Consider the following 16,665-nt stretch of genomic DNA (forward strand, 5'->3'; position numbering starts at 1 on the left):
GGCGGGGGTTTTATAGATCTTTTCCCACCCTTTGGTGCTGTCTGGGAGATTGATCGGCTAATAAGGCATTTCTGTTCCAGTCCAGAGGGTGTGAAAAAAGAAGGAGGCGGCCATCAGCCGAGCCTGGGGGCGGAAGGAAACTCCGGTAAAACTAGACGTTCCCAGGACCAGCACTAGTAGCTGAGAGCCTCCTGCCAGGATGACGGGTGGGGATCGGGCACCCTGGTGTCGGAGCACGGGTGCAGAGGACCTGCTGGAGCAGCCCACGCTTGGGAGCCGGGCCTGGGAAGGGCTGGTGACAGCAACAAGACCGGCGTGTGTGTGCGCGTGTGTGCGTGTGTGCGTGTGCGTGCGCGCGCGCATGCGTGATGCAAAGCAGAACGCAGAAATGCAGGTAAAAGCCTCTCCGGCCGCAGATTTTCATCTGTCCCACACAGCGCACGTGAAACTGCCCTGGTGGAGATAAAATGAGCCCAGGGCTTTGGCTCCTCAGCCCCCAGGTCTGGGAAGAGACGGAGAACTCTCAAAAGGCTCGTCCCGCCACCTGCTCCAGCTCCCTGAGTCACTTCCGACGGCTCTGCCACTTTACGCCGCTGTCACACTGAGGGGGTGCAGGATGCCGCGGTTTCTCTTTTCTTAAGCCTCCTTGTGCTCCTTCTGCCGGCCTGTGGCGGTGGCTCCTCTGCCGGAGCCCAGCCCAGGAGGCGTTCCTGTCTGTGGGCGGTGCGGGAGGTGCCGGAACCGCATGTGGTTGGGCCCTGGCAGTACTGCCAAGAGCCCCGTGTTCCAGAAAGTTCTTTTCCGTTCTAACAGTCTTCCCTTGTTGCACCAGGTCTGGCAGAACAGGCCTCGGGAGCAGGAGTGTCCTAGGACTGGAGAGGATACTCCCGGAGATGGGAAAGGCAGAAGGAAAGGAAGCCCTCTGGGTTAAGACCTCAGCCCTCCTCAGCCTGATGCTTCAGGCTCCACCACCCGACCGCCTGATTTCAGTCTCCCAGGACTTGAACATCAGGTATGGTAAGGAGAGGCTCTCAAAGGAAGTGTGAGTCATGGGGATAAATGAGAGGATAATTGGGATGGTGGGTCATGGCCCACACCCTACTCCCACCGGGGATGCTCGGGAAACCCCAGTCCTCAGGCCATCTTCCCTGTAAGTCTGGCATCTGGATGCAACCAGGTTGTCTTTTACTAGAAGACTCAATGTTCAAGGCTAGAACATAAGTCCCTTAAATAAGCTGTAAAATGGCATGGTGCTGAGCAAAGTGTGGGAAATACCAGGGAGGGTGTCCCCTTGTGCAGCTCCAGGTGGCCCTGAACCCCCGTTCCCTCCTAGCACCGGTTGACATAAGCCTGTCTTGCAACAGGCAAACCTGAATCCACCTGTATGTGTTGCTGAATACAATTTTTTTTTTCTTGGTATACATCAAAGATGCAAACAAATAGAAACAATATGTAGAGCAAAAAGTAGGTTTCCCGCCACATGTTCACCTGGTCCCTTCTCCAAAACCTTCACCATTAGGAGCTTGACGGGCCTGGCCCCGCACAGACTGACTCCACAGATGCGCTCCGGTAAGCGCACGTCCACGCCCCCCGGCTCTGTGCCCACATGGGAGCAGAGCGCACACCGATCTTTCCACGTGACAGCCTTTCAAGATTGGCTCGCAGGAGGAGCTTGACTTCTGTTTGGACGGCTCTGTGGTCTCAACATCACACCCTTCAGGAGGCAGTAGTGGTACATAGCTGGTGGGCTCCTTTGCTCAGAGCCTGGCCCTGCCAGACGTCATCTGTGCATCTTCCTGGGTTTGTTTCCTCATCTGTAAACTGGACAACTCTGTTAGGTGGTTGTGAGAATTTGATGAATGAATTGATGTAAAACCCTGATAACAGGGCCTAGCATCAACTGTAAGGGTGTGTGTTCCTCTTTGTTCATTTGTTGGTCTATTTAACCGTCCCTTTACCGCGGGGCCTTCGAGCTGTTTTCAGTGAGTGCCTATTTGAAACAGTGCTGCAGGAAGTCTCCCTGGGCATTCTGGGTATTCACGGCACCAGTGTGTCTGTGGGAGGGTTCCGGCGGGGTCCGTGCAACCCGAAATGGAAAACGGTGGCTCTGAAGAACTGATGTTTGTTAATGGAGAACAGGATATGTAAATTTTTTTTTAATATTTTAATTTTGGAAAATTTATATAAGAAAATTTACCGTCTTAACCATTTTCAAGCATACAGTGCAGTGACATTAAGTACCTTCCCAGTGTTGTGCGACCATCACCACCGCCTGTCCACAGAACTTTTTCATCTCCCCAGGGTGAAACTCTGTCCCCATTAAACTCTAACTTCCATCCCCAGACCGCCCCCTCCCTGCCCCTGGCAACCTCCATTCTGTCTCTATAAATTTGTCTACTCTGGGCACCTCTTAGAAATATTGTGTGTAATCACACAGTATTTGTCTTTTTGTGTCTGGCTTTGTTCACTTAACAAAATATTCTCAAGTTTTGTCCATGCTATAGCAGGTGTCAGAGCCTCATTCCTGGTAATATTCCTCTGTCCGGATAGACCCCTATGTTGATCCACTGATCTGTCGATGGACCCTTGGATCGTTTCCATCTTTGGCTGCTGTGTAGAGCCACAGGGAACATGGTGGACAAATACTCCTCTGGGTTCCTGCTTTCAGTTCTTTCAGGGATACACCTAAAAGTGGAATTGCTGGATCATATGGCGATTCTGTTGCCACACTGTTTTGGGGATGTATACATTTTATTTTTTAAATTTTACTTAAAAATTTTTTTTTTAATTTTATTTTTGAGAGAGAGAGGCAGAGGTCGAGTTGGGGAGGGGCAGAGAGAAAGGGAGACACAGAATCTGAAGCAGGCTCCAGGCTGTCAACGCAGAGCCTGATGTGGGGTTTGAACTCACGAACCACAAGATCACAACCTGAGCTGAAGTCAGATGCTTAACCGACTGAGCCACCCAGGCGCCCCAGGGATGTATACATTTTAAATATTACAGCATGACCACTTGTCCTTCTCTCTGTATGTGGGACAGTGCCTGTGTCCCACCCCTCACCCATCTGGCCATGTCAGTCCTTTTCGCTTTTCCAACCATATCGATATGGGACAAAAAATTGAGTTTCTCATAGCCGTGTTAAATATTTTTTAAAAGTCTTGCCAGAGTCCTTTGTATTTCTCCTGTTAATTGTGTGCAGTGTTTGTATCACTGGCCCATCAGTCTCTGGGTGGGAGGCCTTCTATTGATGTAGAAGAGCTTTTACAGTTAGAACTTAGTTATTTGTCATGTGTTGCAAATGATTTCCCCCAGAGTGTTATTTCTATTTAGATTTTTGGTTATTTTGTTTTTAAATTTTTATTTTATTTATTTGGGGGGGGGGTGCAGAGAAAGAGGGAGAGAGAGAATCCCATGCTAGGTGTGTAACCTGACATGGGGCTCTATCTCACAAACCATGAGATCATGATATGAGCCAAAACCAAGATCAAGAGTCAGACAACCAACTGAGCCATGCAGGTGCCCTGGATTTTTGGCTAAAGTTTCTGTATGGTCAATTTTATTTGTCTTCTGTGGTTTCTGGGGTTTCTTTTTTAAAAAAATGTTTACTTTTGAGAGAGAGACAGAGCCAGCAGGGGAGGAGCAGAGAGAGAGAGGGAGAGAAAGAATCCCAAGCAGGGCTGCACTGACAGCACAGAATCCGATGCAGGGCTCAAACCCACAAACTGTGAGATCATGCCCTGAGCTGAAACCAAGACTGACTGAGCCACCCAGGTGTCCTGGTTTCTGGGTTTTCTTTTTTAATGTTTATTTATTTTGAGAGAGAGAGAATGTGAGCAGTGGAGGAGCAGAGAGAGAGAGAGAGAGAGACAGAGACAGAGAGAATCCTAAGCAGGCTCTATGCTGTGAGCACAGAGCCCAACTCGGCTCAATCTCATAAACTGTGAGATCATGACCCTAGATGAAATCAAGAATTGGACACTTAACTGACTGAGCTACCCAGGTGCCCGTGGGTTTTCTATCTTACATAGAAAGTGCTCCCATTTGGCTCAAGGGCCCCAAATGGAGAATTTGTGGAAGTTTCCATGTGATATGGGTGGGACCTCAGGCCCTCCCCACCTCGGGCAGGGAAAGACCCCTTCCCTCCTCCCTGGCCTCCCCACAAAGGACTAAGAGGCCTTCTTGGAAGCTGTGGCCCCGGGACTTCGACTTGCAGACCCAGGCAGGGACGTGGGTGGGGGGGGAGGGGGAAGCAAGGAATTCTAAATGAAATAGAAAAACATTCTTTCTACATCAGGGAGGTTCTGCTTCTATAAATGGCTTTTTATTTATCTTAGTAATAGGCTCTCTTCCCAGAGTAGCAGCAGCCTTCCTACCACCCAGTTCCAAGCAGAACTGCCAGAGCCTTCTGTGGAGAGAACCCCAGCCCAGACTTCAAGATGCTGACATCTGGTAAAGAAAGAGGGTTGGACATTTTATTTTGGAATGTGTCTTTTCATCAAAGAAGTGGAGATCCAACTGGATTTCCCGACATCATCTTTTCCCTGTTGATCAAAATGCTTTTATCATATACTAAATCCCTTTACAGATGAATTCAAAAAATAATTATTGGGCATCTTTGATATGCCTGCAACTATTTCAGGCACCTGTAGTGGAGACAAGAATAGACAAAAGGTGTAAGTAGATTACCTGGTGTCTAGGAGTGGTGTGTCAGGGACAAAAGCCAAGGTAGTGCAGGGTGAGGAGTGGAGTGCGATTGTCAATGTCAGGGAGGCCTCATGGAGACGGTGACCTGTGAGCAGACAAGGGAACTGGCCTGCATGTCTAGGAGGTTCAGGACAGCCCGTTCAAAGGCCCTGATGTTGGAGTATACCATGTGTGGAGTCACTGTTGGGGGCCCATGTGGTGGTGGTGGTAGGTGGGTGAAGGAGTTGCAGAGAAAATTAGGAGAAGTCAGAGAGTAAAAGGGGGTCCAGATTGTGTGGGGCCTTAAAGCCATTTTAAGAATGTTGGGTTTTACTCAGCGTGAAGTGCGGATCATTTGGAATGCCTGGAACAGCGGCATGCCATGTTGCACTGGAGAGAGATCTCTGAGGCTGCTTGCAGCAAGGTGGGCAGGAGCAGGGAGGCCAGGCAGATGACGGTGTCTAAGAGTAGAGGGCAAGAAATGGTCAGAATAATCTAATGGCTTGGATGTGGGAGTGAGAGAGAGAAGAATCAAGAGTAACTACAGAATTGGGTCTCAGTCACTGGAAAGATGGAGTTACCATCCACTGACGTGGGAAGATCGTGGGTTTAGGGGGATGGCATGGAACTGGTGGCATCGGCTTTGCACATGTTAATTTGAGATGGGCATCCGACCTCCAGGGGATGCCCAGTGGGTAGTGGGACATCCAGGCCTGTGGTCCAGGAGAGGGTGTGGCCCCTCTGCACAAAGATACTACGTGAAAGCCCAGTGCAGGGAAAGTACACAGGGCAGAGGTGCAACGATGAAGCCTGGGAGCGCTCCCCAGGAAAAGGTCAGGGGACAAGCAGGGACCAGCTCTCCAGCTGAGGGGAAGCCCTTGAATGTTCTGCCAGCCAAGGGAAAACTGGCAGGGAGGAAGCAGGGACTGACGGGATTAGAGGCTGCCCAGGCCTGTGTGGGACCTGAGGACTTCTGGCTGGGTCCATGAGGAGGGGCTCGCCACCCAGATGGGGGTCTCTGTGTGCAGCTCCCTTGGTCCTACCACACTGCGGTCACACTGCAGCCTTAAAGCACATGCCAGTGTTTGTTCCATCTCTTTATACCGCATTACACTTTACTTTCAGATTTTTCCTGCCTGTTCCTGATTGCTTATTTTTCCCTAAGAATTTTGGATTCAGATTATCTAGTTCTATTAGGATCCTATGAAGTCTAATTTACATGTCTGAAACTGTGTTTCTCTCCAGGATGTCTTTCCAGAAACAAACCCCCAGCTAGAGCAATGGTTCTCCACCGGAGGGTGAGGGGGGTTCCCCCCAGACGTTCTGGAGAGAGTCTTGTCACCGCTGGGCTGGCACGTAGTGGGGAGAGGCCAGGGATGCTGCTAACACCCTCCAGCGCACATGACGCCCCACATGGATGCAGCTGCCCTACACTGTCAATCGCACCACACTGGAGAAACTCGGCCTCAGGTGTCTGCGCACTGGCTCTCTGCCAAGGGCCCTTCTCTACCTCTTCTTGATTAGTAGTCGGGCTGTTTCATGGTACTCGACCTTCTCGAATGCTAAAGAGTAGGTGATACGTATTATGGAGTTTTTATTCTCTCTAGCTGCCTAGGCCCTGACCCCTTCCTGTAAGTAGGAGACCACTGGTATCCAAGGTGTCCAGTAATGTCATGGAAGCAAAATAAGCCAGACACGTGCTTTTCCAGGTGCCCTTCCAGCTAACGTACAGGTTGTCAGATGCACTAGTGCCCCAGAGTGGGGACAGGGACTGTGTCCCTGTGGGGGTGGTGGGCCTCGCACAAACAAGCCACAAAGGTTCTATGTGGCAGGATTTGGTGGCGACAGCAGGAGGTTCCTCACAGGTCATTCTGAAGCCAGGTCTGGGCACTGTTGTTAGCTGCCTGGCACCAAGTCCTGTCTGCCTGACAATTCTGTGGGCTTTTAGATACTTTTGATCAGTTCCCTTTTACTTTTAACATTGTGTCCAATCCTGTGGCTTGCCACCAAGAATCCCGGCTGATATCCGTGGATTCGTCATAGTGAGGGAAACACCAGAGGCCAGTGAGATGTTCAACACTGATTTAACTCTGCTTTTCTACAGAAAAGTTAAATGTGAAACTTTCCACATAAAAGAATCCGAGTGTCCTACCCAAAACCCCAAATACAGGAAGTTATCATGATTATGTTGCGACTGGGGAAAAGGAAAGGCTGACATTGTAGACTTCATTACCAGTCTGTGTATGAGGGATAGGATTTGGACTCACGGTATAAAATTGTGGAATTGGATTTAAGAAGAAGGCCTTACCACACACATACTTATTTTGCCTTGCTTTTGGTTCTTTAGGAGTAAAGTGGCTTGGTGAGGAGTAATAAGTGACAAGTGTTTGACAGTCTGTGGAATCCATGTGAAAACCAGTGTCAGGCAAGGAAAAGGCTATCGCCAGCACTGCTGACGGGGCAGGGCAGGAGGGAGGGAGACAGGAGGGAAGAGAGGAAAAGAAGGGAGAGAAGCACAGAAAATTCATGTCTCTGCTTCCCTGGAAGCAAAATCAATTCGCATTCCTTGTCAAACAAGGACCAGCGTTCCTCACATTCGCCCCCTGCCCCTCTGGGTAACAGGACAGGCTCCGTTCTGATCTCCTTCACATCTCTGGCCACCGCGGTGGTCCCCCCTTTCAAGCCCCTGCTCGTGACTTCTCCACCGTGACAGAACGTATGGCTTCCTCCTGCCCTCTAGACATGTTTCCATTTTTGTCCCAGCATCCTTGTCCCACCAGTGAGCAACGGGGCCGAGAAGTGCTAAAAATGCACAATGACATGAACAGCCCAGGACAGTTCAGCAAGGGGCTTCTTCAGACACATCTTGGCCACCTGCCCCCTGCTTGGTCAGGTGCCTCTGGCCGATGGAGAGGTGCAGGGTGGCACATCAGGAAGCAGAGCGACCATCCAGGAAACCCATGCCAGCTGTCTGACTGCAGAACCAGGGTGGGCTGCGTCCGGCAGATGCCACTGAATGGAGCTGGGGGTGGGGCGGGGGGATTCCATCCCATGACTCCTAGGGGACCCTGTGGAGGCTGCAGCACGAGGGTCACAAGTCTGTGAAACAGTGGTGCGCACAGCGGGTGTGGGCTGTGCTTTGTCGGACGAGCTCCATCTTTAGAATCGGGGAAGAACAATGTATACAGGCCAGTTCCATTTACACTAGGTGGTAGTATGGGAGGCTGGCTTACAGAAGAGAAAGACATGTACAGTGCACGTCGTTTTGTTTCAGCAGCCCCTGCCAACTGCCTCCCTGCAGCTCCCTCCCTTCTTCCCTGGCTGTGGGACCCCAGTTTGTAGGTATCTGACGGCAAGATTCTCAGGCCCAAAGGCTACGCCAAATTGGTCTTTTCTAGGGGCAGGTCTATACAGGTTTTGTGTAGCCTGAGCTTCCATAATTGAGGAGAGAAGGGAAGCTTTTTTCTAAGAAAGACTGTATTCTTTAGTGAATACAAACTCACATGTATTGTGACTTTTTATTTATAATGAAAAAATAAATTACAGATTTAAAAGAGCTAACATGCCACAAGCCATGAAGTACCAGTGGGTGACAGCCTTTGCATTAATACGTGGCCAGTCATGCCTTTCCTCTCCAGTTTTTGGCAGCTCTGTCCTCTCTGATCACCTCTTGTTGGCACAGTGATTTTATACATTCCCACAGTCTCTCCAGCACGCTTACCTAAAACTTCATTACTAAGACTTTAGAAAGCTCTACTCAGCTTCCCGGCTTGCTGTGGGGAACACAGAATTGTAGAGCTGTTGTCAGGTCTCCGAAAACCTCTATCAAGTTCGCCCCAGACCCAAGCCAGAGGTCTTGGAAGGACTCTTCACACTTCCCTCATTGTTGCTCCTGTGCACCTGCGGGCCTGTGGTGGCACAGGCCACCCTTCTGCTGTGCCAAGGCCCCTGGGCCAGCACCAGCTGAACTGGTCGGGCTGGTGCTGGCATTCTTGGAAGCTGGTCCTCCACAGTAACTTCACTGTGCCCCAAAGTGGTGCCGAACCAACTTGGCTTCCCTCAGCTGGATCGCAGAAGGTGCACACTGCCCAGGGGCAGGGGGGACAGTAGGAGCACACGGAGACATTTTTGCCAGTTGCAGTTAACGTTTCTTTACAAATTTTACAAAACAGACGACCATGGGAGCACAATGCCAGGGCCTCTCCCAGGGCCTGGGGAGGGGCCAGGTGGTGCAAGGCCCTGAAGCTCAAGCCTCATTAGTGTCCCGATAAATCTTAGCAACAGGGTGGCAGCAAGCCCCATTCTGCGGCGGCTGGGTCTGCCAATGACATGAGGGTCTCGTGTGGGCTTGCGAGCAGAGACACGAGAGCCTTCTTGGAGGCTGTCAGAAAGGCCTGGGCTTGGCAGCTTTCTTGAACTTGGAGAGAAAAGCCAGAACTCCAGTGAAGCTGATCTGCAGCCATGACATTGTTGAGTGGCTGAATTAGCCACCTCTCTGGGTTTTGTGTGTCTGACACCATCAGGTGTCTTGCCTGTTTAAGCCACTCTTCACTGGATATTCTGCTGGCGGAAGCCAAAGGCACGTGCCTGGCACAGACCCTGTGCTGGAAAGAAACCCAGTCTGGTCAACCCCACATACAGCCTCTGGGCCTCAGCCCTGCTGCATAATGCACGCCGTAGGCCTCTGTGCTCCTGGCTCTCCAACGGGGGGAGGGGGGACAAGGCTCAGTGGCCTACAGGGCCTTCGCTTCGCTCATGCCACCTGCCTTGATGTGCATTCTCACCAGAGCCCTTTTCTAGCGAGATCTTCTTTCAAGAAACTGAAGAACACCCATGTCTCCAGACTTTCCCCCCCAAATCCAAGGCAACTGAATGAGGAGGTGGAGTTTCCAGCCTGCCCCTGGCTTTCTCTGCCCTGACTGGGTTTCCTTACTGGTAGCTGGGTATGGGCTTGCTCGGGAGTGGAGGGAGCACAAGGTGTCTGTCTTCTGGGGTTGTCAAGTGGAGGGTGTCACTTCCCACCTTTCTGCCCTGTGCGCCCCTCCATCTGCCCTTTGGGAGGCTCCCTCCCCCTCAGAGAAGTGAATGGAATGATGGGGTAACCCCTTCTAAGGTGATGACCAGGGCCTGACCGCCTGTGAGGCTTTGCAGCTGCCCCTCCAGTTTGCGGAGCAGTCCTATTTTCCTTGGTTTCCCCCGTGGAGCATTCTCCCTCTTGTTAGTGGGAAAGGGCAAGGAGAGAAAACAAAATCAGTACACAAACCAGTGCCTGCTATTCCCTTCATGAAAGCCTTCACAGACAATGAAGGTTCACTTGAGACCCAAGAACCGCTTGGCTGCCAGATCAGATAGTCTGGTCAGGTGCTGACTCACATGTCCAAGGCTTGAGAGAACTTAGAGGCTTTGTAAAGGAACTGAAGATACTACAAACAGGCTGAGGTAAGGTCAGGACAGGAAGGAACCTTCCAGAAATGCAGCTTCAACAGTCTGAGGTGGGTAACAGGTCTTGTTTATATTGTTTGCTGTGGAATACAGCATGCCTGGATTTCTAGTGGGAGCACACCCACAAGAGAATTTGATTCCTGGTGGGAATCAAACTTTAGGGACTATTCACAGCCACTAAGCAGATTCCCTTCTTCATGCCCCCAAAGGCTGGTCACAGCTTCCATGGCAAACAACATAGGAGAGATATCCTTGACTCTAAATGAAGCCTAAAACTCCTTTATCAAAACTACTACACATTTTGAGGAAGACTTTTTATATGAAAGTAAGAATGCTGGTAGTCATGACTAAAGTATTTTATCAGTGCACTGTTCAAACTGCAGTATTTCTCAAAAGTTAAAAGTTCTTGAATTTTTCAGATCTTTAGGTAGATCCATATACCGAAACGGAAACTCCCCTAAAACCACGACCTCTAATACAACAAAACGCTACTCACACCTCAAATAGGAGCTCAAATTGCAGGAGACTCAGAGATTACTAACACATAAATCAAAGTAGCCATAAAAGTCCTGACTGATTCGACCCACACAAAAGAGTGTGTACACACAAAAGAGTACACAATCAGTGCATATGAAGAATAAACTTGAGGAGCACCTGGGTGTCTTGATCTCCGCTCAGGTCATGATCTCATGGTTTGTTGAATTTGAGCCCCACGTTGGACTCTGCACTGATAGTGCCTGCTTGGGATTCTCTCCCTCTCCCTCTGCCCCTCTCCTGCTTGCTCACTCACAGATTAAACTTTAAAAAAAAAAAAAAAAAAAAAAAAAAAAAAAAAGTGAGGTCCTGGGAGGATTTTAGTTCATGTAAGAAAAAAAAACAAACTTGGAAAGGGAAAAAAATTTTCAATTGATGTGAAATAAATATTAGGGTTACCTACTCTTTTTTTTTTTTTTTAATATTTATTTATTTTTGAGAGACAGAGAAAGAGCATGTGCAGGGGAGGGGCAGAGAGAGAGGGAGACACAGAATCAGAAGCAGGCTCCAGGCTCCAAGCTGTCAGCACAGAGCCCAACGCGGGGCTCGCTAACCCACAAACCGTGAGATCATGACCCGAGCTGAAGTCGGATGCTCAACCAATTGAGCCACCCAGGCGCCCCTGGGGTTACCTGTTCTTTATTAGGAATTTCTAATTCCCACCTCAGTTAATTAGACAACTGAAATATGATGTCTTCTTCCAGAACATATCCTATATTCTCACATCAGTCCTCTCTGAGGCAACGTGACCTCCCTTGGTGGGAGTGTTTAGCAAACAGAAAGCAAAAAGAGTTAGCATTGGAACCGGCTTTATTTCATTGCTAAGCAGTGCTGTTCTCCACAGCCGAGCTGGCTTGACTGCCCACCACAGCAGTGGCCCCAGTCACTACCACTTGCTACTGGGCCTGATGGCCTCTGCTTCTCCTCGGAGGTGCCCGAGAGACTCCTTAGTGAAGAATTTCTTAGGGAAGCAAGAGTGTGGCTTTATCTCAAAGCCCTGTGGATTAAAAGAAACACCAATAACAGTAGCCTGATTTCTGAAAAAAGAGATCTGTGGAAAAGGACTAAGTTACTTCTAAACTGATCAGTGGTTCATAACCAATTTCTCGGTCCAAAGACTTTGAACCACTCAAGTAATAGTTGTGTATCTTCATTTGATATGAGGAAAAAGGGAAATGAAAGTGTTCTCCTATTCAAGGCTTTTCTTCAGTGATTCTCTGACAGCTGGACTGAGCAGGTAGGGAATGCTCAAGGCACAATCTAGTCATGAACTAATAAGCCAGACTGAGTTTGGGCTAAGGAATTTGTCTTCTGACTTCATAAAATATGTTCTAGCAGCTCTCACCAAGATGTCTATGGCTCATCCTCACTACTCGTTCCACGACGAATCAGTCTCATTGTTTCGTCACGAGATCTCGGGGAGCCTGCTGCATGCACAGCAGCTCCATGTGCAGCCGGCCGATGCTGGATGTGAGCATGCAGCTCAGCCAGGAGCTCTCGGGCCAGTTTTCTTGACCTAGGGGCTTCCAGGCAGAGGCGATCCCATCTGTACAAGGTCTGGTCAAGAAAGCCAGCAATCTCGTGGCTTAGCTCATCGGTTGGAGCCATCTGCAATGAGTACAGAGGAGAAAGAAAACTAAAACACTAACTAGACAGATTCATCTCTTTGTCCAGTGGACCAACCGGACCCGTCCTTCCCCGAAAAGCAGCTGCATTCCTGTTAGCTTTCAATGACTCTCGTTTTGTTTTCAAGGTGATGAGCAAAGCCAGTCTGTTCTCAGAGGTTGGCCATCCAGGGAGCAGAGTCATTTCCTAATGATCACCCTCTTCTGACAGAATGGCCCCAGACTCACAAAGGCTACAAATAAGCCCCACATTTCCTGGAATGCCAGTCACAGGCTGTGCGAGTATTTGCTGTGGGGAAGCAGAGGCAAGCCGTGCTGCAGCCTGACTGTCTGCAAAAGGCTCACACGAATATGAGAACTGGAAAGTGCTGAAAGGAAAATGCCACCTGCTTTCACACAAACAGCTTTATAAATGGCATTCTTGGGCTAGCAACCTGGGCCCACTTGCTTTTTAATAGACATCTAAGGTTTTAACACCTGATTCTCAAGGGAAGCAGGAAACACAGGAATTGTTAGTTCTGCTAAATACAGCCTCAAGGCATTCTTAGGTGTATTTTCCTAAGAATTTCAGCTCAGCAAAAAGGGAAGGGTGGGAATCTCACAACTGAATTGTGTTGAGTTTGCTGTGATTTTTTTAGACACAAGCACATTAAGAAGCCCTGATTTTGACAGTAATCTACATATTCATTTTGTGTGTGACAGTTTCTATAGACCAAATATTTGATTAGCCACAGCAGCCAAAGGTCAGCTTCCTCTCCGTCGCCACAGAGGGCCTTCTGGTAGGGTGACCAACTGCCCTCGGACTATCGCGTGGCCCTGGATACCCTTCAATCCAGGGCCACCACCTCTGACTGGCAGTCAAGGCACATGCTCAGGCAGCACAGGATACCGTGGGGCATACCTTGATGGCATTAGCTCTCTTCAACCTCAGCTGGGAGGGGCTCTGCTGGGGGGTGGGGGGCAGGCCACCAGCCTAGGTGGGGTTCGCTGTGGCTCTTGGTGTCCATATTACCACTGCATGGTTTTTACTCAGAATCACAGATGCTGTGGGTAACCTCTGTCAGACACAGTCTGTCTCTGTGGATGAAACTGCATAAGCCTACCTGAGACACCTTAAAAGAGTTAATGTATTTCCTAGACCCCAAGTGCAGAGAGACTGCCATTGATCCCAGGGCCTCCAATGGGCTGGAAGCACCGCAGTGGCACAGCCATGACAGCTGACTGTGGAGGCCGGCCGCTTGGACCTCGTGTCATCTTTATGAGACAGCTCAACCTCCATACTGTTCCACTCATGGTCTCTAGTCACACGTGTCCACCTCCCTGCAGCTGAAGTAGGCAATCTGCATTGTTGGCTGAATTTAAGTTCATCTGAGTTCAACAACTACAGAACTTACCTCTGCGTTTCAGATGCTAGCTAACTTTTTACCTGTGACTGCTGTGGTCCAGCAACAAAGACAGAAGGAGGAGGAGGGAGAAACATGAGCTCAGAGCAGGACAGAAGGCAGAGAGAGCAAGCCTCAGGGGCAGGAGGAAACCGAACACCGCCTGAGCTGCTTGTGCCTCATCCGGGTCAAAGAGGTGCAGAGGAAGGGAGCATGTGAAGATGGCAAACAAGTGAGTGGGACAAGAAACGTAGGAGCCAGAGGAGGAGAAGACTGCATGAGAAGAGGCAGGGCTTCTGAAGAATGAGTTCAGTGGAAATTCTCAGAAGCCCAAGGCAGGCAGAAGCTGATCGCTGGGGCCTGTGCGGGAGGCAAAGGAAGTGGTTCGTAGGGAGTGCCCTACGGCAGAGGCTGGGGCATAGGAACATATGGAGGCCTCAAGAGACAGGGCTCAGACACGCAGCCCCCTCTGTCCACAGCATAGAGTGCTCCCCAAAGCTGGTGCTGGGAGAAGAGGGATAAGATAGGGCACAGGCCCAGGAACTGCTCTGCTCGGGCCTGAGTTCACATCAAAGCTGGGTCAGGGGTGGGGTCCTCAGGGCAGCTGGAAGAGAAAGGCTGTCCTACCAAAGCCAACACTTCTACCATCTGGCCACTGCCTGCTCCCGGCCAAGCAGCCTGGCCCAGGGCTCCTGCCAGGGTGCTTCCAGAGAGAGGAACTGATGAGATGGGGGGACGAGGAGAAACCCATGAGAAGCTGGCACCGTGTGGAGGACTCCTGCCCTCTGTTCTGTTTGTAGCTGCATTAGCCAGGCTGTCTTCAACCTGTCATGGGGCCACTGCAGGAAGCCTTCCAGTTAAGAAGTGTGGTATGTTACTAAAAATAGTTTCAAAACACCTGCAAGGACAGTGTCTAGGAGGCTCTCTCGGCCATGATGGGCTCCAAGGTGCCCAGACAGCTAGCATCTGCTAAGAGGCCAATGTGTAAAGAGGAACATTGGTGCTTTTCCTTCAATGATTTTTTTTTTTTTCACCTGAACTGACTTACGATACTTTATGAAGATTCACCGGGTTTTCAAACTTCCCTCAGCCTCACGCACAGGTCTGCAGCTGGACTATTTTGTGAGAATGCACTGCACAACCTGAATTTGTGAAATACTCTAGCTCCTTATTCACAGTAGCTTCTCTGTGGGAGAGACTTAAAGGTGGTCCATTCTGAATGTGACTGTTTCCCCAGAATGGGTGAATATGTGACTGGAATAACTGGGTATCTCTGAGGAGCATTCTCTGGGCCACTTTCTTCCTTTCACACCCCATGAGCAAGGCCAGGCCCACCATCATCTCTCTGGCCTGTAAAGCAAGGCAAACTCCAGCAAGGGTCTGCTTCTCCATTCCCAAGGTGACAGAATTGGAGACGAGCAGAACAGGAGTTCCCCAGGGAGAAGAAGGGCACAGGCTCCGGGAGGAAGGGTTTGAGTCCCAGCTGCCAGGCTTGAGAAGGCTCCCCTCAGGGCTGTGGTTCCATCCACAGGTATTGAGGACAAGGACAGAAGGTCAGAGATCAGGTGACAAAAAATGCCACCAATGCTTTCATGATTCAAAAGTGCCTGCTGTTGACTTAGAATGTTGAAAAATAATTAGTTGAAAACTAATATCCTATCAGTTTCAGGTTTACATCATAGTGATTTAATATTTTTATACATTATGAAATGATGTGGTATCTAGTTATCATCTATCATCAAAGTTATTACAATAATATTGACTATATTTCCCATGCTGTACATGACAGCCTCATGGACTTTATTCATTTGTTTTATTTTTTAGATTCCCCATATAAGTGAAGTTGTATGATATTTGTCTTTCTCTGTGTGACATATTTCACTTAGCATTATACCCTCTAGGTCTACACATGTTGTCACAAATGGCAAGATCTCATTCTTTTCTATGACTGAATAATATTCCATTGTGTACATATATCACTTCTTTATCCATTCATCTACTGATGGACTCTTAGGGTATTTCCATATCTTGGCTATTGTACATAATGCTGCAAAAAACATACAGGTGCATGTATCTTTTCAAATTAGTGTTTTTGTTTTCTTTAGGTAAACAACCAGTAATGGAATTACTGGATTGTAAAATAATTCTATTTTGAAATTTTTGAGGAACCTTCATACTCTTTTCCACAGTGGCTGCACCAATCTATATTCCCAAAAACAGTGCACGAGGTTTCCTTTTTCTCCACATCCTCACTAACACTTGGTTTTGTCTTAATTTTAGCCATTCAGACAAGGTCTAAGGTGGCATCTCACCGTGATTTGGATTCACACTTCCCTGATGATTAGGGATACTGAGCATCTCCTCATGTCTGTTGGCCATCTGTATGTCCTTCTTAGGAAAAATGTCTATTCAGGTCCTCTACCCATTTTAATTGGATAATTTGCATTTTTGGTGTTGACTTGTGTAAGTTCTTTATATATTGTGGATATTAGCTTTTTATCAGATATCATTTGCAAATATCTTCTTCCATTTAGATTACTTTTTCATTTTGTTAATGGTTTCCTTCACTCTGAAAGCTTTTTACTTTGGTATAATCCCAATTGTCTATTTTTGCTTTTGTTTCCCTTGTGTGAGGAGACATATCTAGAAAAATGTTGCTGAGATCAATGTCAAAGGAATTACTACCTATATTTTCTTCTGGGAGTTTTATGGTTGTAGGTCTCATATTTAAGTTTTTGATCCATTTTGGGTCTTTTTTTTTGTGTATGGTGTAGGACGGTGGTACAGTTTCATTCTTTTGCATGTAGTTGTCCAGTTTTCCCAGCACTATTTAGTGAAGAGACTGTCTTTTCCCCATTGTAGATTCTTGCCTTTGTCATAGATTAGTTGACCATGTAAGTATGGGTTTATTTCTGGGATCTCTGCTCTGTTCCAATTATCTGTGTGTCTATTTTTGAGCCAGTACCATAGTGTTTTGATTATTATAGTTTTGTAGTATA

The 16,665-nt window shown here is 48.6% G+C and overlaps 1 protein-coding gene and 1 long non-coding RNA gene across 6 annotated transcripts in view; one reads left to right on the plus strand and one right to left on the minus strand.

Annotated features, from left to right (window-relative positions):
• Nucleotides 1–1,594: 1,594 nt before the first annotated feature.
• Nucleotides 1,595–7,059, plus strand: LOC109251664 (uncharacterized). The gene is made up of 2 exons (XR_008424188.1): nt 1,595–1,743; nt 4,335–7,059. It is a non-coding gene; the product is annotated as an uncharacterized LOC109251664 (long non-coding RNA).
• Nucleotides 7,060–8,187: 1,128 nt separating this feature from the next.
• The window catches only part of FANCC (FA complementation group C), a 278,492-nt gene continuing 270,014 nt past the window's right edge, over nt 8,188–16,665 (minus strand). For 4 of the 5 annotated variants that reach the window (XM_019423449.2, XM_019423451.2, XM_019423447.2 and 1 more), the window contains one exon: nt 11,452–12,267. In XM_019423449.2, coding sequence (XP_019278994.2) covers nt 12,013–12,267 — 255 coding nt within the window. In that variant the 3' untranslated portion in view covers nt 11,452–12,012. Of the gene's footprint in view, nt 10,924–11,451; nt 12,268–16,665 lie in introns of those variants that run through there. The other variant, XM_019423448.2, reaches the window with a different exon arrangement.

This window comes from Panthera pardus, unplaced genomic scaffold (genome assembly GCF_024362965.1).
Source record: "Panthera pardus isolate Hobbes unplaced genomic scaffold, ASM2436296v1 HiC_scaffold_20, whole genome shotgun sequence".
Taxonomy (NCBI): Eukaryota; Metazoa; Chordata; class Mammalia; order Carnivora; family Felidae; genus Panthera; species Panthera pardus.